Consider the following 17,338-nt stretch of genomic DNA (forward strand, 5'->3'; position numbering starts at 1 on the left):
ATTTCTGCGAAAATGACGTCATTTCCGGTTTCGGGCAGGTAATGGCGAACATGCAAAAGTTCGCGCTGACGTCTATTCCAACGTAGGAAGTGTTACAAACAGCTGATCGGATCGGCAAAGCGTGTTTCTGGAATATTATGTTTTTGTTGCTGCAAGTGCTTTTTATGCAGTTTTTGCAAAGCTATATGTGGAAGGAAACTGTGACCGAGGACAAGCTGATGGCATAAGATGTAAGTACAACTCCTCCGGTTTCATATGCAAAAAAAATTATTGCGCTAGCTCACGTGGTTGCAGAGCTACCGGGATTTAACAATAGTTACGCAAAACAGAGCGTGCTGCTCTGACCGGTTTTAAAGGGTTAAGAAGGGCTTCTTGACAGACACCCATCAAGTGAGACCTTTTCTTATTAGGCTTCAGTAAACAGCTGATGGATCAGCTGAAGGGCCAGATGCTTCTGTCGGGTCCTATGTCAGGTTTCTGTTTCCCATTTCTTAAAGACTTTCACAGACGTTGTTTATCAGCTACAGGTAGCTTTTAGACCCATCACTTCCACATGCACTACTCCAATTTCCTCAAATATTGCATGGGCACACTTCATCCACACTGAGATATCCCATGTTGTCAGCTCAAGCTCTTTGGGAATCACTGATGGTGCAAAAGTTTTATATTATAGAAGTCTGTCAGGCTGTTATCTTTGGTATTTTATAGAAATTTGATTTTGGGTTTAAAACAGAAAGATGTCCTCCTTCACTTGCATTAACATGTCTTCAGACCTGAAACTGGGTTTTTCAAGGAACAGCTACTAAATGAACAACTTACACTTGAAAGCGGCTTAAGGTGTTTTTCTTGCATAATCAGTCACTGGATAATCAGGGAACAGATCTCATCTGACCATGAAATTGCTTGTCAGACAACTGTTGCGTTTTTAGCCTCTGAAAATATGGACTGAGAATAAATTAAAATGGCAGCCGCCAGTTTTACCCCTCAGTCTCCTAGCAGTTGTACCTATGGTACAAGTTTGAAAATTCTAGGTAACGTCCTTCTGGAGTTATCACAATATTTTCAGAAAACCTGACCTCTCATCTTAATCATAAAGTCGAGGTCGCTGAAATCCAAACTCATACAAAACCTTTAGTAGTAGATATTAATTTTAAAATTATAGATTGTGAATGCGATAACTCAAGAATGAGGCAAACTTGGGTGTCCACACTGCCCGCCTGCTCACCTGCTTGGCAGTTTGACAACAATACCTCATTAGCTTTTTATGGCTAAGGAGTGAAAATGGCTCCAATTCCAAACCAATTAATGCAATGCTTTTGTTAACTCCTTGAATTAAAGCTTGAAGTCTGAACAAAAAGAATAAAAATAAAAAATGACTGCGCTGCCCATAGGCAGAATGACAAAAACAAGTATCAAATACTTATTTGAGCTAAATGCATCAGATTCAGATCAATTCTCCTACTTCAAAGCACTGAAGATGACGGATAAAAACACAATCTTCGTTCTAACATTTTAACCGTTTCATTAACCTTTGCCCTTCTTGCTCCATCATGACTCAAAGCTATTGTGTGTTTACCTGTAGAGGATCGCTGGCAGACTAGATGCCTTTCCTTGGGTGCCTCCTTCCTTCTTGCTGGGCTTCCTTTCTTTTGGGGCCTTCAAGATTGGTGGAGTATTTAATTTCTACCAAAAAAAAAGAAAAAAAGACACACACACAAAAAGTTTTATGAATATTTAATATACGTGAAAAGTAACTTATACTTCACTGCAAAGTAGATTTTATAAAAACTAAGACAAATAAGATTTTCTTTGAAAAAGGAATACACAGCTCATCATAGTATTCAAGTCAGTTCTATTTCTGAAATATTGATGTAGTCAGTTAAGTAGCAGGGGGTTCCCAGATGCTTTGAAAATGAACAACATTTGCACTAGAATGGTAATAATGAGACAACCCCCAAAACAGAAATGGTTTTTCATATTTTCTTTCCCCCAGTTTTTCAACTCCAGGAGTTGGTCAACTTGTAGCCCAACAAGTATCTGTTTGCAGCGGGTCCTGCAAGCAGATACTTCAGAGGTTTCCCTTAGGCAGTATTATTAGAAGGGTATGGAACGCCAGGACTGCCATAATGAATTAATTAAATACACCATTAAATAATTAATTAAATGTGTCAATAATTAATTAAAATGGGAAATAATTAATTAAATAAATAGTTATGACACATGTAATTAATTAATTATTGACACATTTAATTAATTATTTATGTATTTCACATTTTAATTAATTATTGACACATTTAATTAATTATTGACACATTTAATTAATTAATTATTGACACATTTAATTAATTATTTATGTATTTCACATTTTAATTAATTATTGACACATTTAATTAATTATTTAATGATATATTTATTTATTTCATTTTGGCAGTCCTGGCGCCTGGCTCTCATCATGAAATAATTTTATCTGTCAACCTCACCCATCAAACGCAGGGGGCGGGGTTAACGCTGATCGACTCAAAACCATTGCTTTGGCCTGGTGGCCATTGTTTTTAGCACACAACAACCAGCATGTGGAAACTAACAGAACTGAACTTTGAAAACCCTGTTTGTGTGTCACCAAATACAGTTTTAATATTTTTTTAGCCGAGAATGTAGTGGTTTAATCCTCATGTGTCTGGTCGGTTTCTCAAGATAGAGCCTCTTTGCAAAAGTGCTTCGATGATTTCGGAGATGTCTGCCCAGTCTCACGGCAAAGCGTGGATAGACCCGCTCGCCTCACAAGCAAACGAGCTGTTATTACCACCGACAAAGCTCAGGCCCCGGTACACAGCTGTAATAACCCCCGCTGACACGGACTTCTTTTACTGAGGTTATATTTATCAGGGTTTTATTTCCTGATGTTCGTCATACATGTTTCAGTATAATTCTGAATTATAACTAACATTAAAAACATGTTTAAGGAGGAGAGAGAGCAAATAAATTCGATTAACAGCTGATCTTTGGGTTTTTGTTCAGTAATCAGTGTGACCTGTGTATAAACGCATAAAAGAGATAACGTTGGTGTTTCCTCATGTAGTAACTGCTGGCTTTAACTGTACAAAGGTTGTTCGAAACTATGACACACATACAGACTTCATGATGTTCGGCTAATATTTTTATTGTGAATATTAATCATGAGGGTAAATGGACCTGTACACCACAGAGCGAGGTCAGCATATCCACGATATCTTCAGCTCTCTGAGGTAACACAGAGTTTCCCAGCTGACTAATCTAACTGTCATCTACGAATAATTCACGGGTCATATCAATATGATTTTACAGAAAAGCATCCTTAGTACTGCCAACTATTCCAGAGACGTGAAAATCTACAGCATAAAGAACACAAAAATATAGCAGTCTAACGCAACACTGTAACAGAGATGAACGCGTCAGTTTGTCAAAGTGGAATGAAAGCGATTGGTTGAACAGGTGTTCGTGATCTGTGTTTTCTGCATTTTCATCAGCGTAAGAGACTCAGCAGTTATAACAGTTATACATTTAATAAATTACCAAATGAACGCAAGAAACGAGCAAACCTGTTCCGACAATTTGAGTTTGTATTCCCTCAGCTGCAGACTGTTTAAATGTTTGAGAGGAAGATTAGATATAAAGCAATCGTCAAACATAGACTCAGTCTGCGTTCACATTTGATATGAGGCCAGGACGGATAATGGCTGTGTCCTGTTTTAAGATCATACATGTAAAATTGTTGTCTGACCTCCGTCGATCCAGCCGCTCAGAGTTAACTGAAGTTAACCTGGATAAATTATAGTTAAGGAGTATCACAGATAACACCCACGTGAGCTGTGTGACTGTTCACCACTACACTGAAATCAGTAGGCTATTACTGAAATACACGTGCTATTTCATAAACTATGATATAAATACTAAAGTCCTACTAACATGTTTAGTTTTAAAGGACACCTTCCTGCCTTATTAGCAGTATTAGTTTTCTTCTAACATCCAGAAGTCTGCACCATGTGTTTCATAGTTTGTAACAAACCTTTGACAGTTAAACATAACATGACCGAAAAAGCAAAAAAATAAATAAATAAATAAAAAGAGAGAGAGAGAAAAAAATCACACAAATTATATGTTAACCTCATTTATTTTTAGTTAAGTAAACTCTAAAAATTCTAACAGATCGCTGGTGCTTAGAAAACCTATTAAAAACAGATGATATAATATTTCTGTCCAGGTTGCAGTCTGCATTATGAACATGTAGTTGGAAACTCTGCTCCTCTCGGTGGAAATGCGCCTTCTCTTTCCTCTTTGTATAAAAACATTTTAAAAGTCAATTTAATCTCAAAATTTACTGTTAAATCCAAAACACACCAGATAAAGAAAAGCGAATGGTTCAGTCTAACACATGTGCCAGTGAACCATTAAACGTCTGTAAAACTGTGCAGTTATGAAACGTAACTTTAACCTCAGCCAAACCGATTTGCTCAGTTGTAAATAAAACAGCGAAGTAAACGTGACCCGACAGACAGAACCTGAGTGAATTAAGTCCAGCGTTTAACCACTGAGAGCTAAAACTCAGCTGAGGTTTCAAAGCTGTGCCGGTGATTGGACATCAGCCGCTGATGAAGTGGGTTCGCCAATAAAGTGCTCTGTTGGGAAACAAGCTCCAGCAGCTCTGCGCTCGGGAAAAACTATATTTACTTATCTTGTGCAGAAAAATGTGCTGACGTTGCGTAATATCGAGCACCGGCTGCCCAGTTAAACTGTGACTATCACCAGATAACGTGGGCGTGTTTCTTGAATTAGCAGCAGGTGTTAAACAGCTGACAGGTGAGGAGGAGGATGCATGCAGGTAAACTGAGGGTCTGTTGAGCTGATCGCTGGTTTCGTGAGAAAAATGTCAGCTCGTTCTTTATGTTACAGAAGCACAGAGACACAAGACCAGGTGGAAAGAGACGATCGTTCGGTGAAAATGAGAATCTGCGAATGCAACACGTGGAACACGGAGAGTGGAATATGTAAACAAACCGGTTAACGTAACCCCCTCGGTGCACTCTGCATGCTGACTGTTAGCAGAGCTACTGAAATCTCTGAAAACATCTGAGCACCTTTGCAAACATGTATAGAACATGTTTGCAAAGGTTGACAACCTGACCCGACATGTGAAGATTACAACGCGACATTCGCGGCTAAAACACGGTTAAAAGTGTAGTTGGTGACAGAAAAACGGGGTATTTTAAAACTACACCACCAACATTGCTGCCTGTGATTTGAAATGCATTCTGGGATACCTGGCTGCCCCAAGTCTACACAAGCAATCGATTATCTAGGATCGACCTGTTTTGACTTACTTTGCACGGCAACCAATCAAATGTTAGAGAAGCTGCATGGGCAGCGTTAACCCCGCCCCCTGCGTTTGATGGGTGAGGTTGACAGATAAAATTATTTCATGATGAGAGCCAGGCGCCAGGACTGCCAAAATGAAATAAATAAATATATCATTAAATAATTAATTAAATGTGTCAATAATTAATTAAAATGTGAAATACATAAATAATTAATTAAATGTGTCAATAAATAATTAATTAAATGTGTCAATAATTAATTAAAATGTGAAATACATAAATAATTAATTAAATGTGTCAATAATTAATTAATTACATGTGTCATAACTATTTATTTAATTAATTATTTCCCATTTTAATTAATTATTGACACATTTAATTAATTATTTAATGGTGTATTTAATTAATTCATTATGGCAGTCCTGGCGTTCCATAGAAGGGAGAGCTTACATTTTCAATGTAATACTACGGAGCCCCGCAGGGGACATGGGAGAAAAAAAAATTAAGATGGACTTTTGCGAGATCTCGCAAAACTAACTCGGGATCTAGCAAATAGCAAATCTTGCTGCTAATGAGGATGCACACAGAAGCACACACACTGGAATATAAATTTTGATCATTTTTATGTCATTTCAGTGGTTATTTTGTCATTAAATTGCCTTTCTGGCCACTAACACACCATGTGTGATTTTCTTTTTGGCCATTCATCCAAAAAAAATTTAATAACGTAAAAATAAATAATTGTTACTATTACTGGTACTGCCCTGCAATGATGATCAAAAGAAATTAGGTTTCATCATTCATATGCTAAAAAATGTGAACTTCATTGCTATTTTCCCCCAAAAGCGTAGCAATAATACATAATCTGACTGGTATTCAAACGCTATAATTTCTGAATATGAATTATATTTTGGTTTTCATGACTAGGACCAGTGTTAATTTAAAAAACAAGTCAATGAAAGTAGAAAAATGTTTTAATATATATTAATTTTATAGCATTTTGTGAACGTTAACAGGAGGTGGCCATTTTTTTGTATTTTTTTGTTTTTCTGTCACTGCACAAAAAACAAAGATGCATAAAACTCATTGATACTTTTAATTATTGCTATGCATCTAACCTCCACCATGGTTAGAAAAGAAATCATTTTGCATGTATTATTTAGAAAAAAAAATAGAGATTTTATGATTTTTATCCCTATGTAAATCATTACAATTATGTGATTTAACTGGCATTTAAAGGGCTAAAATTCTGAATTTGAATGAAATTTTAATTTTCATGAATAACACTGCTGCCAATTTAAAAAATTAAGTCAATGAAAGTGGAATTTTTTAAAATATATATTAATTTTATAGCATTTTGTAAATGTAAAGAAGGGGTGGCCATTTTTGGCCACGAACAAGCTGAGAGGGAGTTTTTATGTTTTTGCTCTCCCTGCACAAAAATAATGCATTATAATCAATGTTGATGTGAATCAATTACATGTCGGAAGTGTGAATTTATCATGGTGGAAACAAAACAGCAAAAGAGGAAATTCTTGACGATGTTTATGTGAAGCGAAATCTGAATCATAGTTTCGATCTTCTTTCTCTGCTGGTTCAATCAATTTTGGTTGGAGAGAGATAAAACCTGCAGCTTCAGAATCTAGCGCAGAAACACAAAGCACCTGCCACCGTTTCAAAATCAGTGAGCTGTCGGCTTTCAGCCGCAACAGCGTGTCCGTGTCCGCGTGTACGTGCCGTCAGGTGAGAAAGGCCACAGCTCACTGATTCGGATGCGTCGGGTCCGAGTTTTGTGTTTACGCCTTTGTGCAGAATCTGTGTTCCTGCTCTCATTTACTGTTTTAGCTGTTTGGTGGTTGTAGAAATTTTGTGAGGTTTAACCTGAGATTCTGGCGGTTCGGGCAAAATAAATTTATATTTAAAAATCGAATCAGGATTTTAATGAATCGATATCACGTTATCCAATCCAGAATCGATTTTAATCAATAATCAAAACCCACCCCTACTGCAAATATATAAAATGGTGAGATTTGAGGTTGTCTTCCACCTAGTACAGTGGACAAACAAACTGGTGTTTAAAGGGTTAAACATGTAATTTAAGTAATAACTATTTTATATTCATGAAACGAACTGAAACATAAAAAATTATAAAAATTACAGACCTAATCTGTTGGTGGACACTTTTGGCCACGAACAAGCTGAAAGGGTCGTGATTTTGAACAAATCCAGAAGGTTAAAGTCTGGGTTCGTACATACGCACCAACATCAGAAACTAACGAATAAATACAAAGAGTGAATAACAGCTCACCAAGTGCTCTACTTGGACAAACAGGTTTGATCGTAGTTGAAGAACAATTTTACCCACTAACTTGATGCAACAGAAAGCACAGTGAGCATTTATTGAACATCTTTGTTTTTGCCTGAGGGTTTGGTTTCAACAATATTAGCTGAAGCAGTCCTTTGCAAGTCTCCTCAAAGCAGAGAAGGGAAAAGGGAACCTGTTGTGTATGGTAGGTGAAAAGCGGCAGCAGATACATTCAAGTCTCCCCTGCATCTCAGGTGTAGTGCTGCCACGCAGGTTAATTAGAAAACTTATCTCGCAGGGATTCAGTCTCTCGCTAAACAGACAAGGTTTTCCCCAAGGAAGCTCTAATCTGAGCATTCTCACTCTGCCTGCACCGCTGAAGGAGCATCTCCAGAGGGAAACCTGATAGATGGGAGGGGCAGGTGACCAAAGCACAAGGGCTTGCTGAGGCCATCTCTTTAACTAAAACTAAAGTCTGCCAGCGTGTAAGAACGAGAAAATGTCTCCACTGACAACATAGAGCAGTTTGGTTAACAAGCTTCATCAGACAGACAAAGAAGTTTAAAAGTACACATTTAAACAATGAGTTTGAACAATTTAAATAACAGTTCAGTAAGCTTTTGCAAAATGGACACTTATATATTTGTTCCACTCCAATCATTAATATCACAGCTTATTATTGTCACAGCAATTTATACTTGGTGGTTAAGATAAAGCCATTTTAACTAGGGGTGCAACGATACTCGTATCGATATTGAACCGTTCGATACAGTGCTTTCGGTTCCGTACGCATATGTATCAAACAATACAAAATTTTTAATTTATTTTATCAACTTTCCTTCTGACGGTGCTGTCTGTGTTGAGCGCTCAGTGGATCTGCGCTCGACAGTGCAGCCTAGGCGGAGTAGTCGAACACAGATTCACTGAGCGCAGAGCAAGCTAGCGAGACAGAAGCTAGGCTAGTTGCAACATGGCAAATTGAACCTCCCCCACCCTCATTCAGATCTGGCGTTTGGAACTATTTTGGTTTTCATGTGACGTATGACCCTGAAGGTAAGCGCGTCATGGACTAAAGTAAAACAGTATGTTGGATGTGCCAAGCAATGCTCAATTACATTGGTGGGAACTAGTGCGTTAGCGCAGTTAGCTCGTTAACGTGTTGGCTGTCCAGCCCCACGCACGGGGCGATCCGCGGTAGCTCGTTAAAGGAGATTTGCCGTGTTGTGGCGTTAACGTCATTTCAGATTAACGCTGACAGCACTAGTGGGAGCACAACGAATATGACTGCACATTTACTCCGACATCATCCTCGTGCAAAGACAAGTGGAAGCAGACAAAAACAACAAGCACGCATGCTACAAACTTTACCCGAGTCATTTAGACAGCCGTTAGCACATGATTCTCCTTATGGGGACCTGATATGTTTAATATGCTGCTGAGAATATAGCCCAGAAGAAGCGTATAGTATAGCTTTTATTTTGGAAAGAGCCATTTCTCTGTAATAAACTCTCTTTTTCAAAGATGAGTGATTTCTCGATCAGATAGATTTATTTTTTATTACTTTGTTTCAGCAACATTAAATTTAAAAACTGTACTGCATGAACATTTTTTTGTATCGAAAAAATATCGAACCGTGACACCAAAGTATCGAACCGAACCAAACCGAGAATTTTGTGTATCGTTGCACCCCTAATTTTAACCATTGTAGTGGAAAAACACGTAATACATCAAGTATATTCGATATATCGCCCAATGCTAAGTAGCTGTGCATCTTTTTAATCTTGAAAAGATTGAAAATAACTGCACTTAGTGACAACAAGAGGTCAAATCCATATGCTTAGTTACGTCATTTGTAAAGATGACCTAAGACTATTGATAACACTTTTAGTTTGTCTTAATTGCAGAACTACAGTCTCCACATGGGTAACTTAAAAAAGTAATTTAATCTAAACGCTAATCATAGCACTCCAGGAATATGACTTCTGATGTTTTTCTTATGAAGTTGCCAGGAGTGCTAAACTTCTAGAGGCGTCAAGAACAAAAGCACTGACTGTGTAGTGGAAGAATGATGACAGTCCCAGTTGGGGACATCCATTTCTGCAAATGCACAGAAGGATGACAAATAGGAGATGAAAATGTGGCAGATAGATGACACAAAGGCATTCACTGCTGTGACTGATGTTGCTACTTAAACAGTGCATGTTCATAATTGGTGATTTATGGTGGTCATTGCAGATTCACTGCCACTCTTGCAAGTTCTTGTACATTCTGCTGCCTCGCCACCATATTAACATCATTTGACAACTTATCTGCTCAGCTCATACTCTCCACGACCACACGGCTAATAAAGCTTTTAATGGATCTACCTGCTACTTCAACTATATACATAAAATCCTGAATCCTGAGTGGCTCCACCATCCCAGCATTACAGTGATGTGATATTCATTTTCCTCAATAAATTCGTGTAAAGAATTAGTGGCATTTTCTAATTTCTGATCTGATCTTTTGATATTGTTTAACATATAAAAGGTACACAACTGATGAGGCTAAAATTAGCTTTACTTCACTGCAGATCACACCCAGCTCTTCATTTCATTGTCTAAACATTTAACTAAAACCACATGTGATTTTAATACTTGTGACTTTCTTCACACGAAGAGTAGTAGTGGTGAGGTTTCTCTGGAGCCTTTTCAGAGGTGTGGATATCAGAACTAAAGGCTGTCTGTTAACCTTATGATCAACCGATCCAATATCCACTGCACTACGGTCCAGCTAATTTTCCCTTCACAACGAGAGCTGAATAAGCTATTCAGCGACCAGTATTAATCATAAAAGTGCACCTAATAAGAACCAAATCTCAGACATTTGGCACAACTGTCATTTCAGCGTCTTCTTAGCGAGTTTCTGATATATTGTGATTTTCTTCCACTTCAATTCAGCATCAGGGGTGACTTTATAATACGAGCAACTAAGGGCACAATTACCCTGTAATTAAATGTAATTTGGAGGTACTTATGGATACTTACAGATACTTTACAAGAAAAGACACACATTACACTGCAAATAACTTTAAGTACACTGTAAGTAATTTTAATTATGACATACTTAAATAAATTTTATCGTAATTTCAGGAAAAACAAACAATATTTCCCCATTTTACATTAATTACGCTTTTCTTTTTGGGGTGAGTTAATCTTGCGATAACATCCAGGTGTTTTACAGGAACAGAGACAGAAATTGCTCTGTAGGAAATCTTAAACATGACGTGAAACACTACATATAAGAAGCTAAATTACACCATGGAGCGATCCTCTTAAACTGATTTTTAGGTTTAGTGTCGTTATTTTCCTCAGAGTTATCGATTCTGTCAGTAGTTAGCTAAGATAAACTAATGTCAGTCTATTAGCTGCAACCAACTAGGGCTGGGTATCGTCACTGATTTCTAGAATCGATTCGATTCTGATTCACAAGGTCCCGAATCGATTCGAGCCACAATTCGATTAAATTCGATTCGATTTGATTCAATTTGATTTGAATCTTGGAAATTTGACAGTCAGAAATATTATAATTCAGATCAGTACATTTACATATTTTTTAGAGATGGCACGATACCACTTTTTTATGTCCGATACCGATACCGATATCATAAATTTGGATATCTGCCGATACCGATATGAATCCGATATAGTGTGTTTTTTAATCAACAAAACGTTTTTTTTAATATCTTGCTGCATTTTGTATAAGTTTATACTCAAGTTTAAATAAATAACAACACTAAAGCTATTCTGTTATACCTGTATGTAAAAAATACACTGCGTCCAAAATATGTCATAGTTCAGCAACACTGATCAATCTAATAAAGTTAAACCTGCTCCATCCTCCCTATTCTGGTATTTTAAAGAGTACTTAGAAGAAATTTTAAGCAACCTAACTAATAGGGTTGCAAACTCCTAGCAAAAAAAATAAAAAATAGGGAACCACCCTCCACCTCATGATGCTTAATCGATGTAATCAAATTTAATTTGATGCAGGGGGAAAATGCACAAAAATAAATTATTTTTCAAGAATAATTAAATAGATTCAACATCTTTCTTCAACAGAATTGCAGACTGCACAGATGGTATCTTCCCAAAGGAAAAAGTACTATAGCTTACTAGGGTATATTAGACTTAACAGTTACTATATACAGTAATGGACTTCTATATATTTTACACAAGATTAAAACTTTGGGTGTGAGATTCAGATAATTATTTATTAAAAGCTAGACATTTTAAATGAGAATAAGAAAGAAAAGTATGTCTTTGTGCCCCCTTTTCCCTGTTCATGCCCTATCGGCCCCTCTGGCTAAACTTTGCTAGATCCGCCCCTGCACAATTACCAGCCGTCAGCTACCTAGAAAAAGATCCTGGTGTAGAAAGTAATATTAAATAAATTCTAACAACAGCTTATCAAGCTTAAACGTGCTGCTGTTGTTCAGCCGCTGGTTTCCTCTTTCTGGTGAGAAGTGGGCCAAAAACTAAGGAGACGGACTCGCGACAGAAAAGCCGATCAGCTGATCATTAAGCTGTTTCACGATTGAAGCAGCAGGAGAGAGAGAGAGGCAGTCGCTCCAGGTATGGTTGTTAAGCGTGGGAACGCTTTACAGACATTCAGAGATGAACTTACACACTTGCTTTACTTCTCTCTGGGAAAACGTCCTCATAGATGAAATGCTGGTTTGCTAGCAAGGCTACAAATACACACAGGGGCTCTATCACGTGATGCACACTGCTGCTACGTGCTACGGTTATGAGCCGAGTTACGCCATGTAGCAAGTTTTGTGAGGTGCTTTTTTGATATTTAATGGATCGGATTACATTTTTTTATTTCTCGCCGATATCCGATCCAGTAATTTGGGTCAGTATCGGACCGATACCGATACGTAATATCGGATCGGTCCATCTCTAATATTTTTGTATCTATAAAAAGGAAGCTGACACATGCAAGACTTTATCAAAGGTGTGAGCATCAAAGCAGATGCCTTTGTGTCAAAGTAGCTGAAGATAAAACACAGAAAAACATGAAGGTGATTTTCCTGGCCTGGATTTTATAAAAATATTCTGCAGTAGTTTAAAAACAAAAGAAAACCATTAATCAACATATGAACATTACCTCTGAAGTTACAGCGGTTTTATTAGAGACACTGCGTTTTGCATTTTGCATAATTTTAAAAAAAGTTTAAATTTGTTCAGTATTGAATGGCAGAAATTAGGTTTTCTTTTCAGAAGTATGTAAACGGAAAAAAAACAGCGGCTGACAGCCTGTAAACAACGGTAGACTTGTGCGTAACAAGCAAGCGAATAATGCAGAAAACAGTACAGAGAGAGAGAGAGAGAGCTGTGCATCGTGGTCGAAGCAAAACAGGGAAAGTCAGAGTGAATTCATGACGATGTTTATGTGAAGCGTAGTTTGGATCTTCTTTTGCTGCTGGTTCGGTCAATATTGTTTGGAGAGAGATCAAACTAACAGCTTTAGAGTCAGCGCATAAAGGGCGTGATTCTGACCCGCTGACAGATCAGAATGAGCGAGCTGTCGGCTTTCAGCCCCGACCGTGCGGTTGGGTGAGAAAGTCACATCTGACTGATTCTGATCCGCGAGTCCGCGCTGTGTTTTACTGCTCTCATTTACTGTCTTAGCTGTTTGGTGGTTGTTGAAATTTTGTGAGATTTCACCAGAGATTCTGGCGTTTCGGGCAAAATAAATTTATATTAAAAAATCGATTCAGGATTTTAATGAATCGATTTCACGTTATCCAAGCCAGAATCGATTTTAATCGATGAATCGCTTATCAAAACCCACCCCTACAACCAACCACATGACGTAACGTACAGACAGAAGACAGCGCCACACATGTTCTCAAAATTCAAACTTAAAGCACTTCTTTCTTAAACCCAGCTTCACAGACAGTGTTACAATCTACATCAGATTTTGAGAGCAGGGCTCCATGATTAAATTAGCCTTTATATGTTCAGTATTTCTTGCCCTATTTAATTACACTGTAAGTAATCCTAATTACTGAGTAATTCATTTTTAGTACACCATAGAGAGAGGGGTGGCAAAAGCAAAGGAAAAGGCTTTTTATCAGCTGCACGCTTAACTGGACACCAAGTAAGGATCGCCTACATATAATGTAGGCGACTGACTAGAAGACAGATTGAGCTGCAGCAAGTTAACGTGATGAAAGCTAGAGCTTTAAAAGTACTGACAGTACATGGATGGAAAAGAGCCTAGAAAGGTGGAGGTATGTGCTGAGGAAGAGGAGTGAAAGACAGAATGCATGTGTTTAAATGAGTGGGAGATAGTTGTAAGTAGGGATGCACCGATACCGATACTGGTATACTGGACACAATACCGATAGGGCCGATACTGTAAAATGTGTGTGTACTCATACTCGTAAAAGTTAACCGATACCATGAACCGATACCAACTTATTTCATTAATCAGAGGGTGGTTTGTCATTTCTGTTGTAGTTTTTTAGATTGGCCACTAGGGGGACATCCCGCGCTAAACAGGCACAGGGTTGGGCGAGTCAGACTGGCGGCTTCAGATAAAAAAGAGAAACTGGAGGCTGCTGTAGCTAGGCTAAATAAAATGTCAGCAGTGTGGACCGGAACAGCCAACTTTAACTCAGGTTTTGGAAAAGCGATGAAAAATGTCAAGAGAAAATCCACGGGCAGTTAAAATAACAGAGGCTCGACTCATTTTATCGCTCTGGATGACCAGCCAATGCCAGTCGTGGAAAACATAGGATTGCACCGTCTTCTCAGCATACTCAAGCCGCGATATGAAATATAATAAATAAACAGAAGTGTTTATTTATTATTATTCTGAAAGCTCGAGACTGTGCCAATAGTTCAGTGATATTTTGTTAAATTACAATGTGGAGACTCTGCAATAATTTAACAGAAGTGCTTATTTTTCACTTGAAGTTTTTTTGTGGTCATTTTTATTAAGATTTTATTTTTTATCGGCAGAGAATAAAATAAAACCTGTCTTCCAATTCATTGTATTTGTGTGTGTTGTGTGGTAGAAGTATCGGTTTTTGTACTCTGTATCGGCAAGTACTCAGATCCAAGTATCGGTATCGTATCGGTTTGAAAAAATTGGTATCGTTGCATCCCTAGTTGTAAGAGTAAAGATGCAAGGAGCAGAGGCAGTGATAGCAGATGAGTTTAAATATCTGGGGTCAACCATACAAAGCAACTGACAGCCCCACAAGAGAGAAGGATAGCAGCTAAAGAGAATATCATGGTTTACAACTTAGTGAGACGTGTTTTGTGGATGTATGATTTGGACACGTGGCCCTGACAGAAATATGCGAGGCCCACCTGGAAGTGGCAGAGCTGAAGTTTCTAAGAATTTTATTAGAAGTGATCAGACTAGAAAGAATTGGAAATGAGTGGACATCAGACAGACAGCTCGATCTGAACAGTTTGGAGGACGAAGAGAGGCAAGGCTGAGATGGTTTGAAGAGAAGAGCACAAAAGGAGCACAAGTGCACAAGAGGGATGGTGGATATAATGGAAAAAGAATGCTGATACTAGAGCTGTAAAAGGGGAAGACCACAGAGGAATTTCTTGGACGTAGCGAAGGACACGCACAAGACGATGGTAGCGGTGTGGTGAGATAACTTCTAAAAACACTGGCCCGAAGCAGAAGTGGAAACAGAAGCACACTGTGAATGCACATTTATTTTTGCTACTTTTATTTTACAAAGCTATATTTATGAAGCTGTAGTACTATCGTGCTGTCTTGTAAAATATTATGCATGTCCAGAAGTCTTAATTTTTAATGGGGACACAGTAATCGTGGAACATTTAGAAAAAAAGGTTTCTAAAATGCCTTATAAGTTGCTGGAAACTTAAGGTTTTACTCCTCAGCCTTAAAAAGGTGATGGGGTATCGTTGTCCCCTTGCTGGGTGGAGGCACAGGCAGCATGGACACTTACAAATATACATAGATTGGTGTGTAATTATGTTTTCCAACAAAACCGATGCACACTCATAATCTGAGAATTAATCCAGTAAAAATACAGCGGGGCAGGCACTGGTGTGTTGATCTGCAATTTTGAATAAAATGGACACAACTGTTTCAGATAACCACATTATGTCTATGTGGCTAGAGACTGGCTGTATATGTTGCACGTAGTAGTATTGTCACAATTACTTGTTGTCAGCAGATTAGATGCTTAAAGAGAAAGACAGCAAGGAATTTAAATATCACTTTCAGTTTGTAAGTTTTCTCAGTTAAACCCACTGACCATAGGAATATTTTCAAATTATGGTTTGTCTGACAGTCTGAGATTCATAGAGATTCGCTTTGATATCATGTGCAGGAAAGAAAATGATCAAATCCTGTTGCAGAGATTATTAAAATGTTGAAAAGTTGTATTTACAACTACACTGGCCACTTTATTAGGTATGACTGTTGAACACTACAGTCTAACCAGCCAATTATATGGCAACAGTTCAGTAGACACGGTCAAAACAGCCTACTGAGATTCAAACCAAGGGTCAGAATAGGGAACAAAGGCCATTTAAATGACTGGTTGTTCAGATATAAGGGAATTTTCCCAGACAAGCACCTCTATGGTTTACAGAGGATAGTCCAACAAAAAAAGGAAAAGCAGGAAAAGGTGATGCCAAGTCTTAAATCATCTCAAAATGGTTCTTTGAACATGACAGTCAGTTCACTCTATTCAAACAGCATCAACCAAGTCTTGATCCAATAGACCAGCACCAGGGGCGTGTAGCTAACGAAACAGCCAGTGAGTGTAGTTGTAATGGCTTGTTCGTAAAAGCTGAAAGGTTTTTTTTTTGTTGTATTTTTTACAGCTTTAATATTTTTTGTGATTCCAAATTATAATCAAAAACATTTATTTTACGTCCACTAATGTTCTTAACTGCTTATCCAATTCATAGTCGCTGGGAAGTGGATCCTACGCAAACTGCCATAGGACAAATAAATTAATTTTGATTTTAATGCTATCCAATTTTATTTATAAAGCACTTTAAAATACCCAGCACAGGAACAAAGTGCTGTACAGAAACAGCAAAATAAATAAATAAAACACATAAAACATAAAATTAAAACAGCCCTATATTAAAACAAAAACAAGATAAAACAGCATCGAATCACCTAAAAACAACTGAAATAAAAATAAAAACCAACATCTCAAAAGCACGATCTCCTCTAAGTTTACGCTCAGTCCTGGGTATCTTCAGGAGCAGCTGATCAGCTGACCTGAGAGAGCGGGTGGGTGTATGAGGCTATAGCAGCTCAGAGAGATAAGATGGGGCGAGGCCATGGAGAGCTTTAAAAGCAAATAAAAGAATTTTAAAATGAATCCTAAAAGAAATGGGCAGCCAGTGAAGTGAAGCTAAAACAGGGGAAATGTGCTCAAACTTTCGAGTGCCAGTTAAAAGACGAGCTGCGGCATTTTGCACCCTCTGTAGATGACTAATATATGATGCGCTGACCCGAATATAAAGTGCATTACAGTAATCCAGCCGAGTGCTAACAAAGGCGTGGATCACTGTCTCAAAGTGCTGCCGTGAAAGAATTGGCTTTATTTTTGCAGCTGCCTGAGGTGAAAGAAGCTTGATTTTACCACTGCCTTAATTTGATCATTAAACTTCAGATC

The 17,338-nt window shown here is 37.9% G+C and overlaps 1 protein-coding gene across 7 annotated transcripts in view; it reads right to left on the reverse strand.

The window, feature by feature from the left end:
- The window catches only part of phf14 (PHD finger protein 14), a 132,683-nt gene that overhangs the window by 75,743 nt on the left and 39,602 nt on the right, over positions 1–17,338 (reverse strand). For all 7 annotated transcript variants that reach the window (XM_085148943.1, XM_085148942.1, XM_085148945.1 and 4 more), the window contains exon 12: positions 1,577–1,683. In XM_085148943.1, the coding sequence (XP_085005069.1) occupies positions 1,577–1,683 (107 nt within the window). The remainder of the gene's footprint in view (positions 1–1,576; positions 1,684–17,338) is intronic.

This window comes from Neolamprologus multifasciatus, chromosome 22 (genome assembly GCF_963576455.1).
Source record: "Neolamprologus multifasciatus chromosome 22, fNeoMul1.2, whole genome shotgun sequence".
NCBI classification, from domain to species: domain Eukaryota; kingdom Metazoa; phylum Chordata; class Actinopteri; order Cichliformes; family Cichlidae; genus Neolamprologus; species Neolamprologus multifasciatus.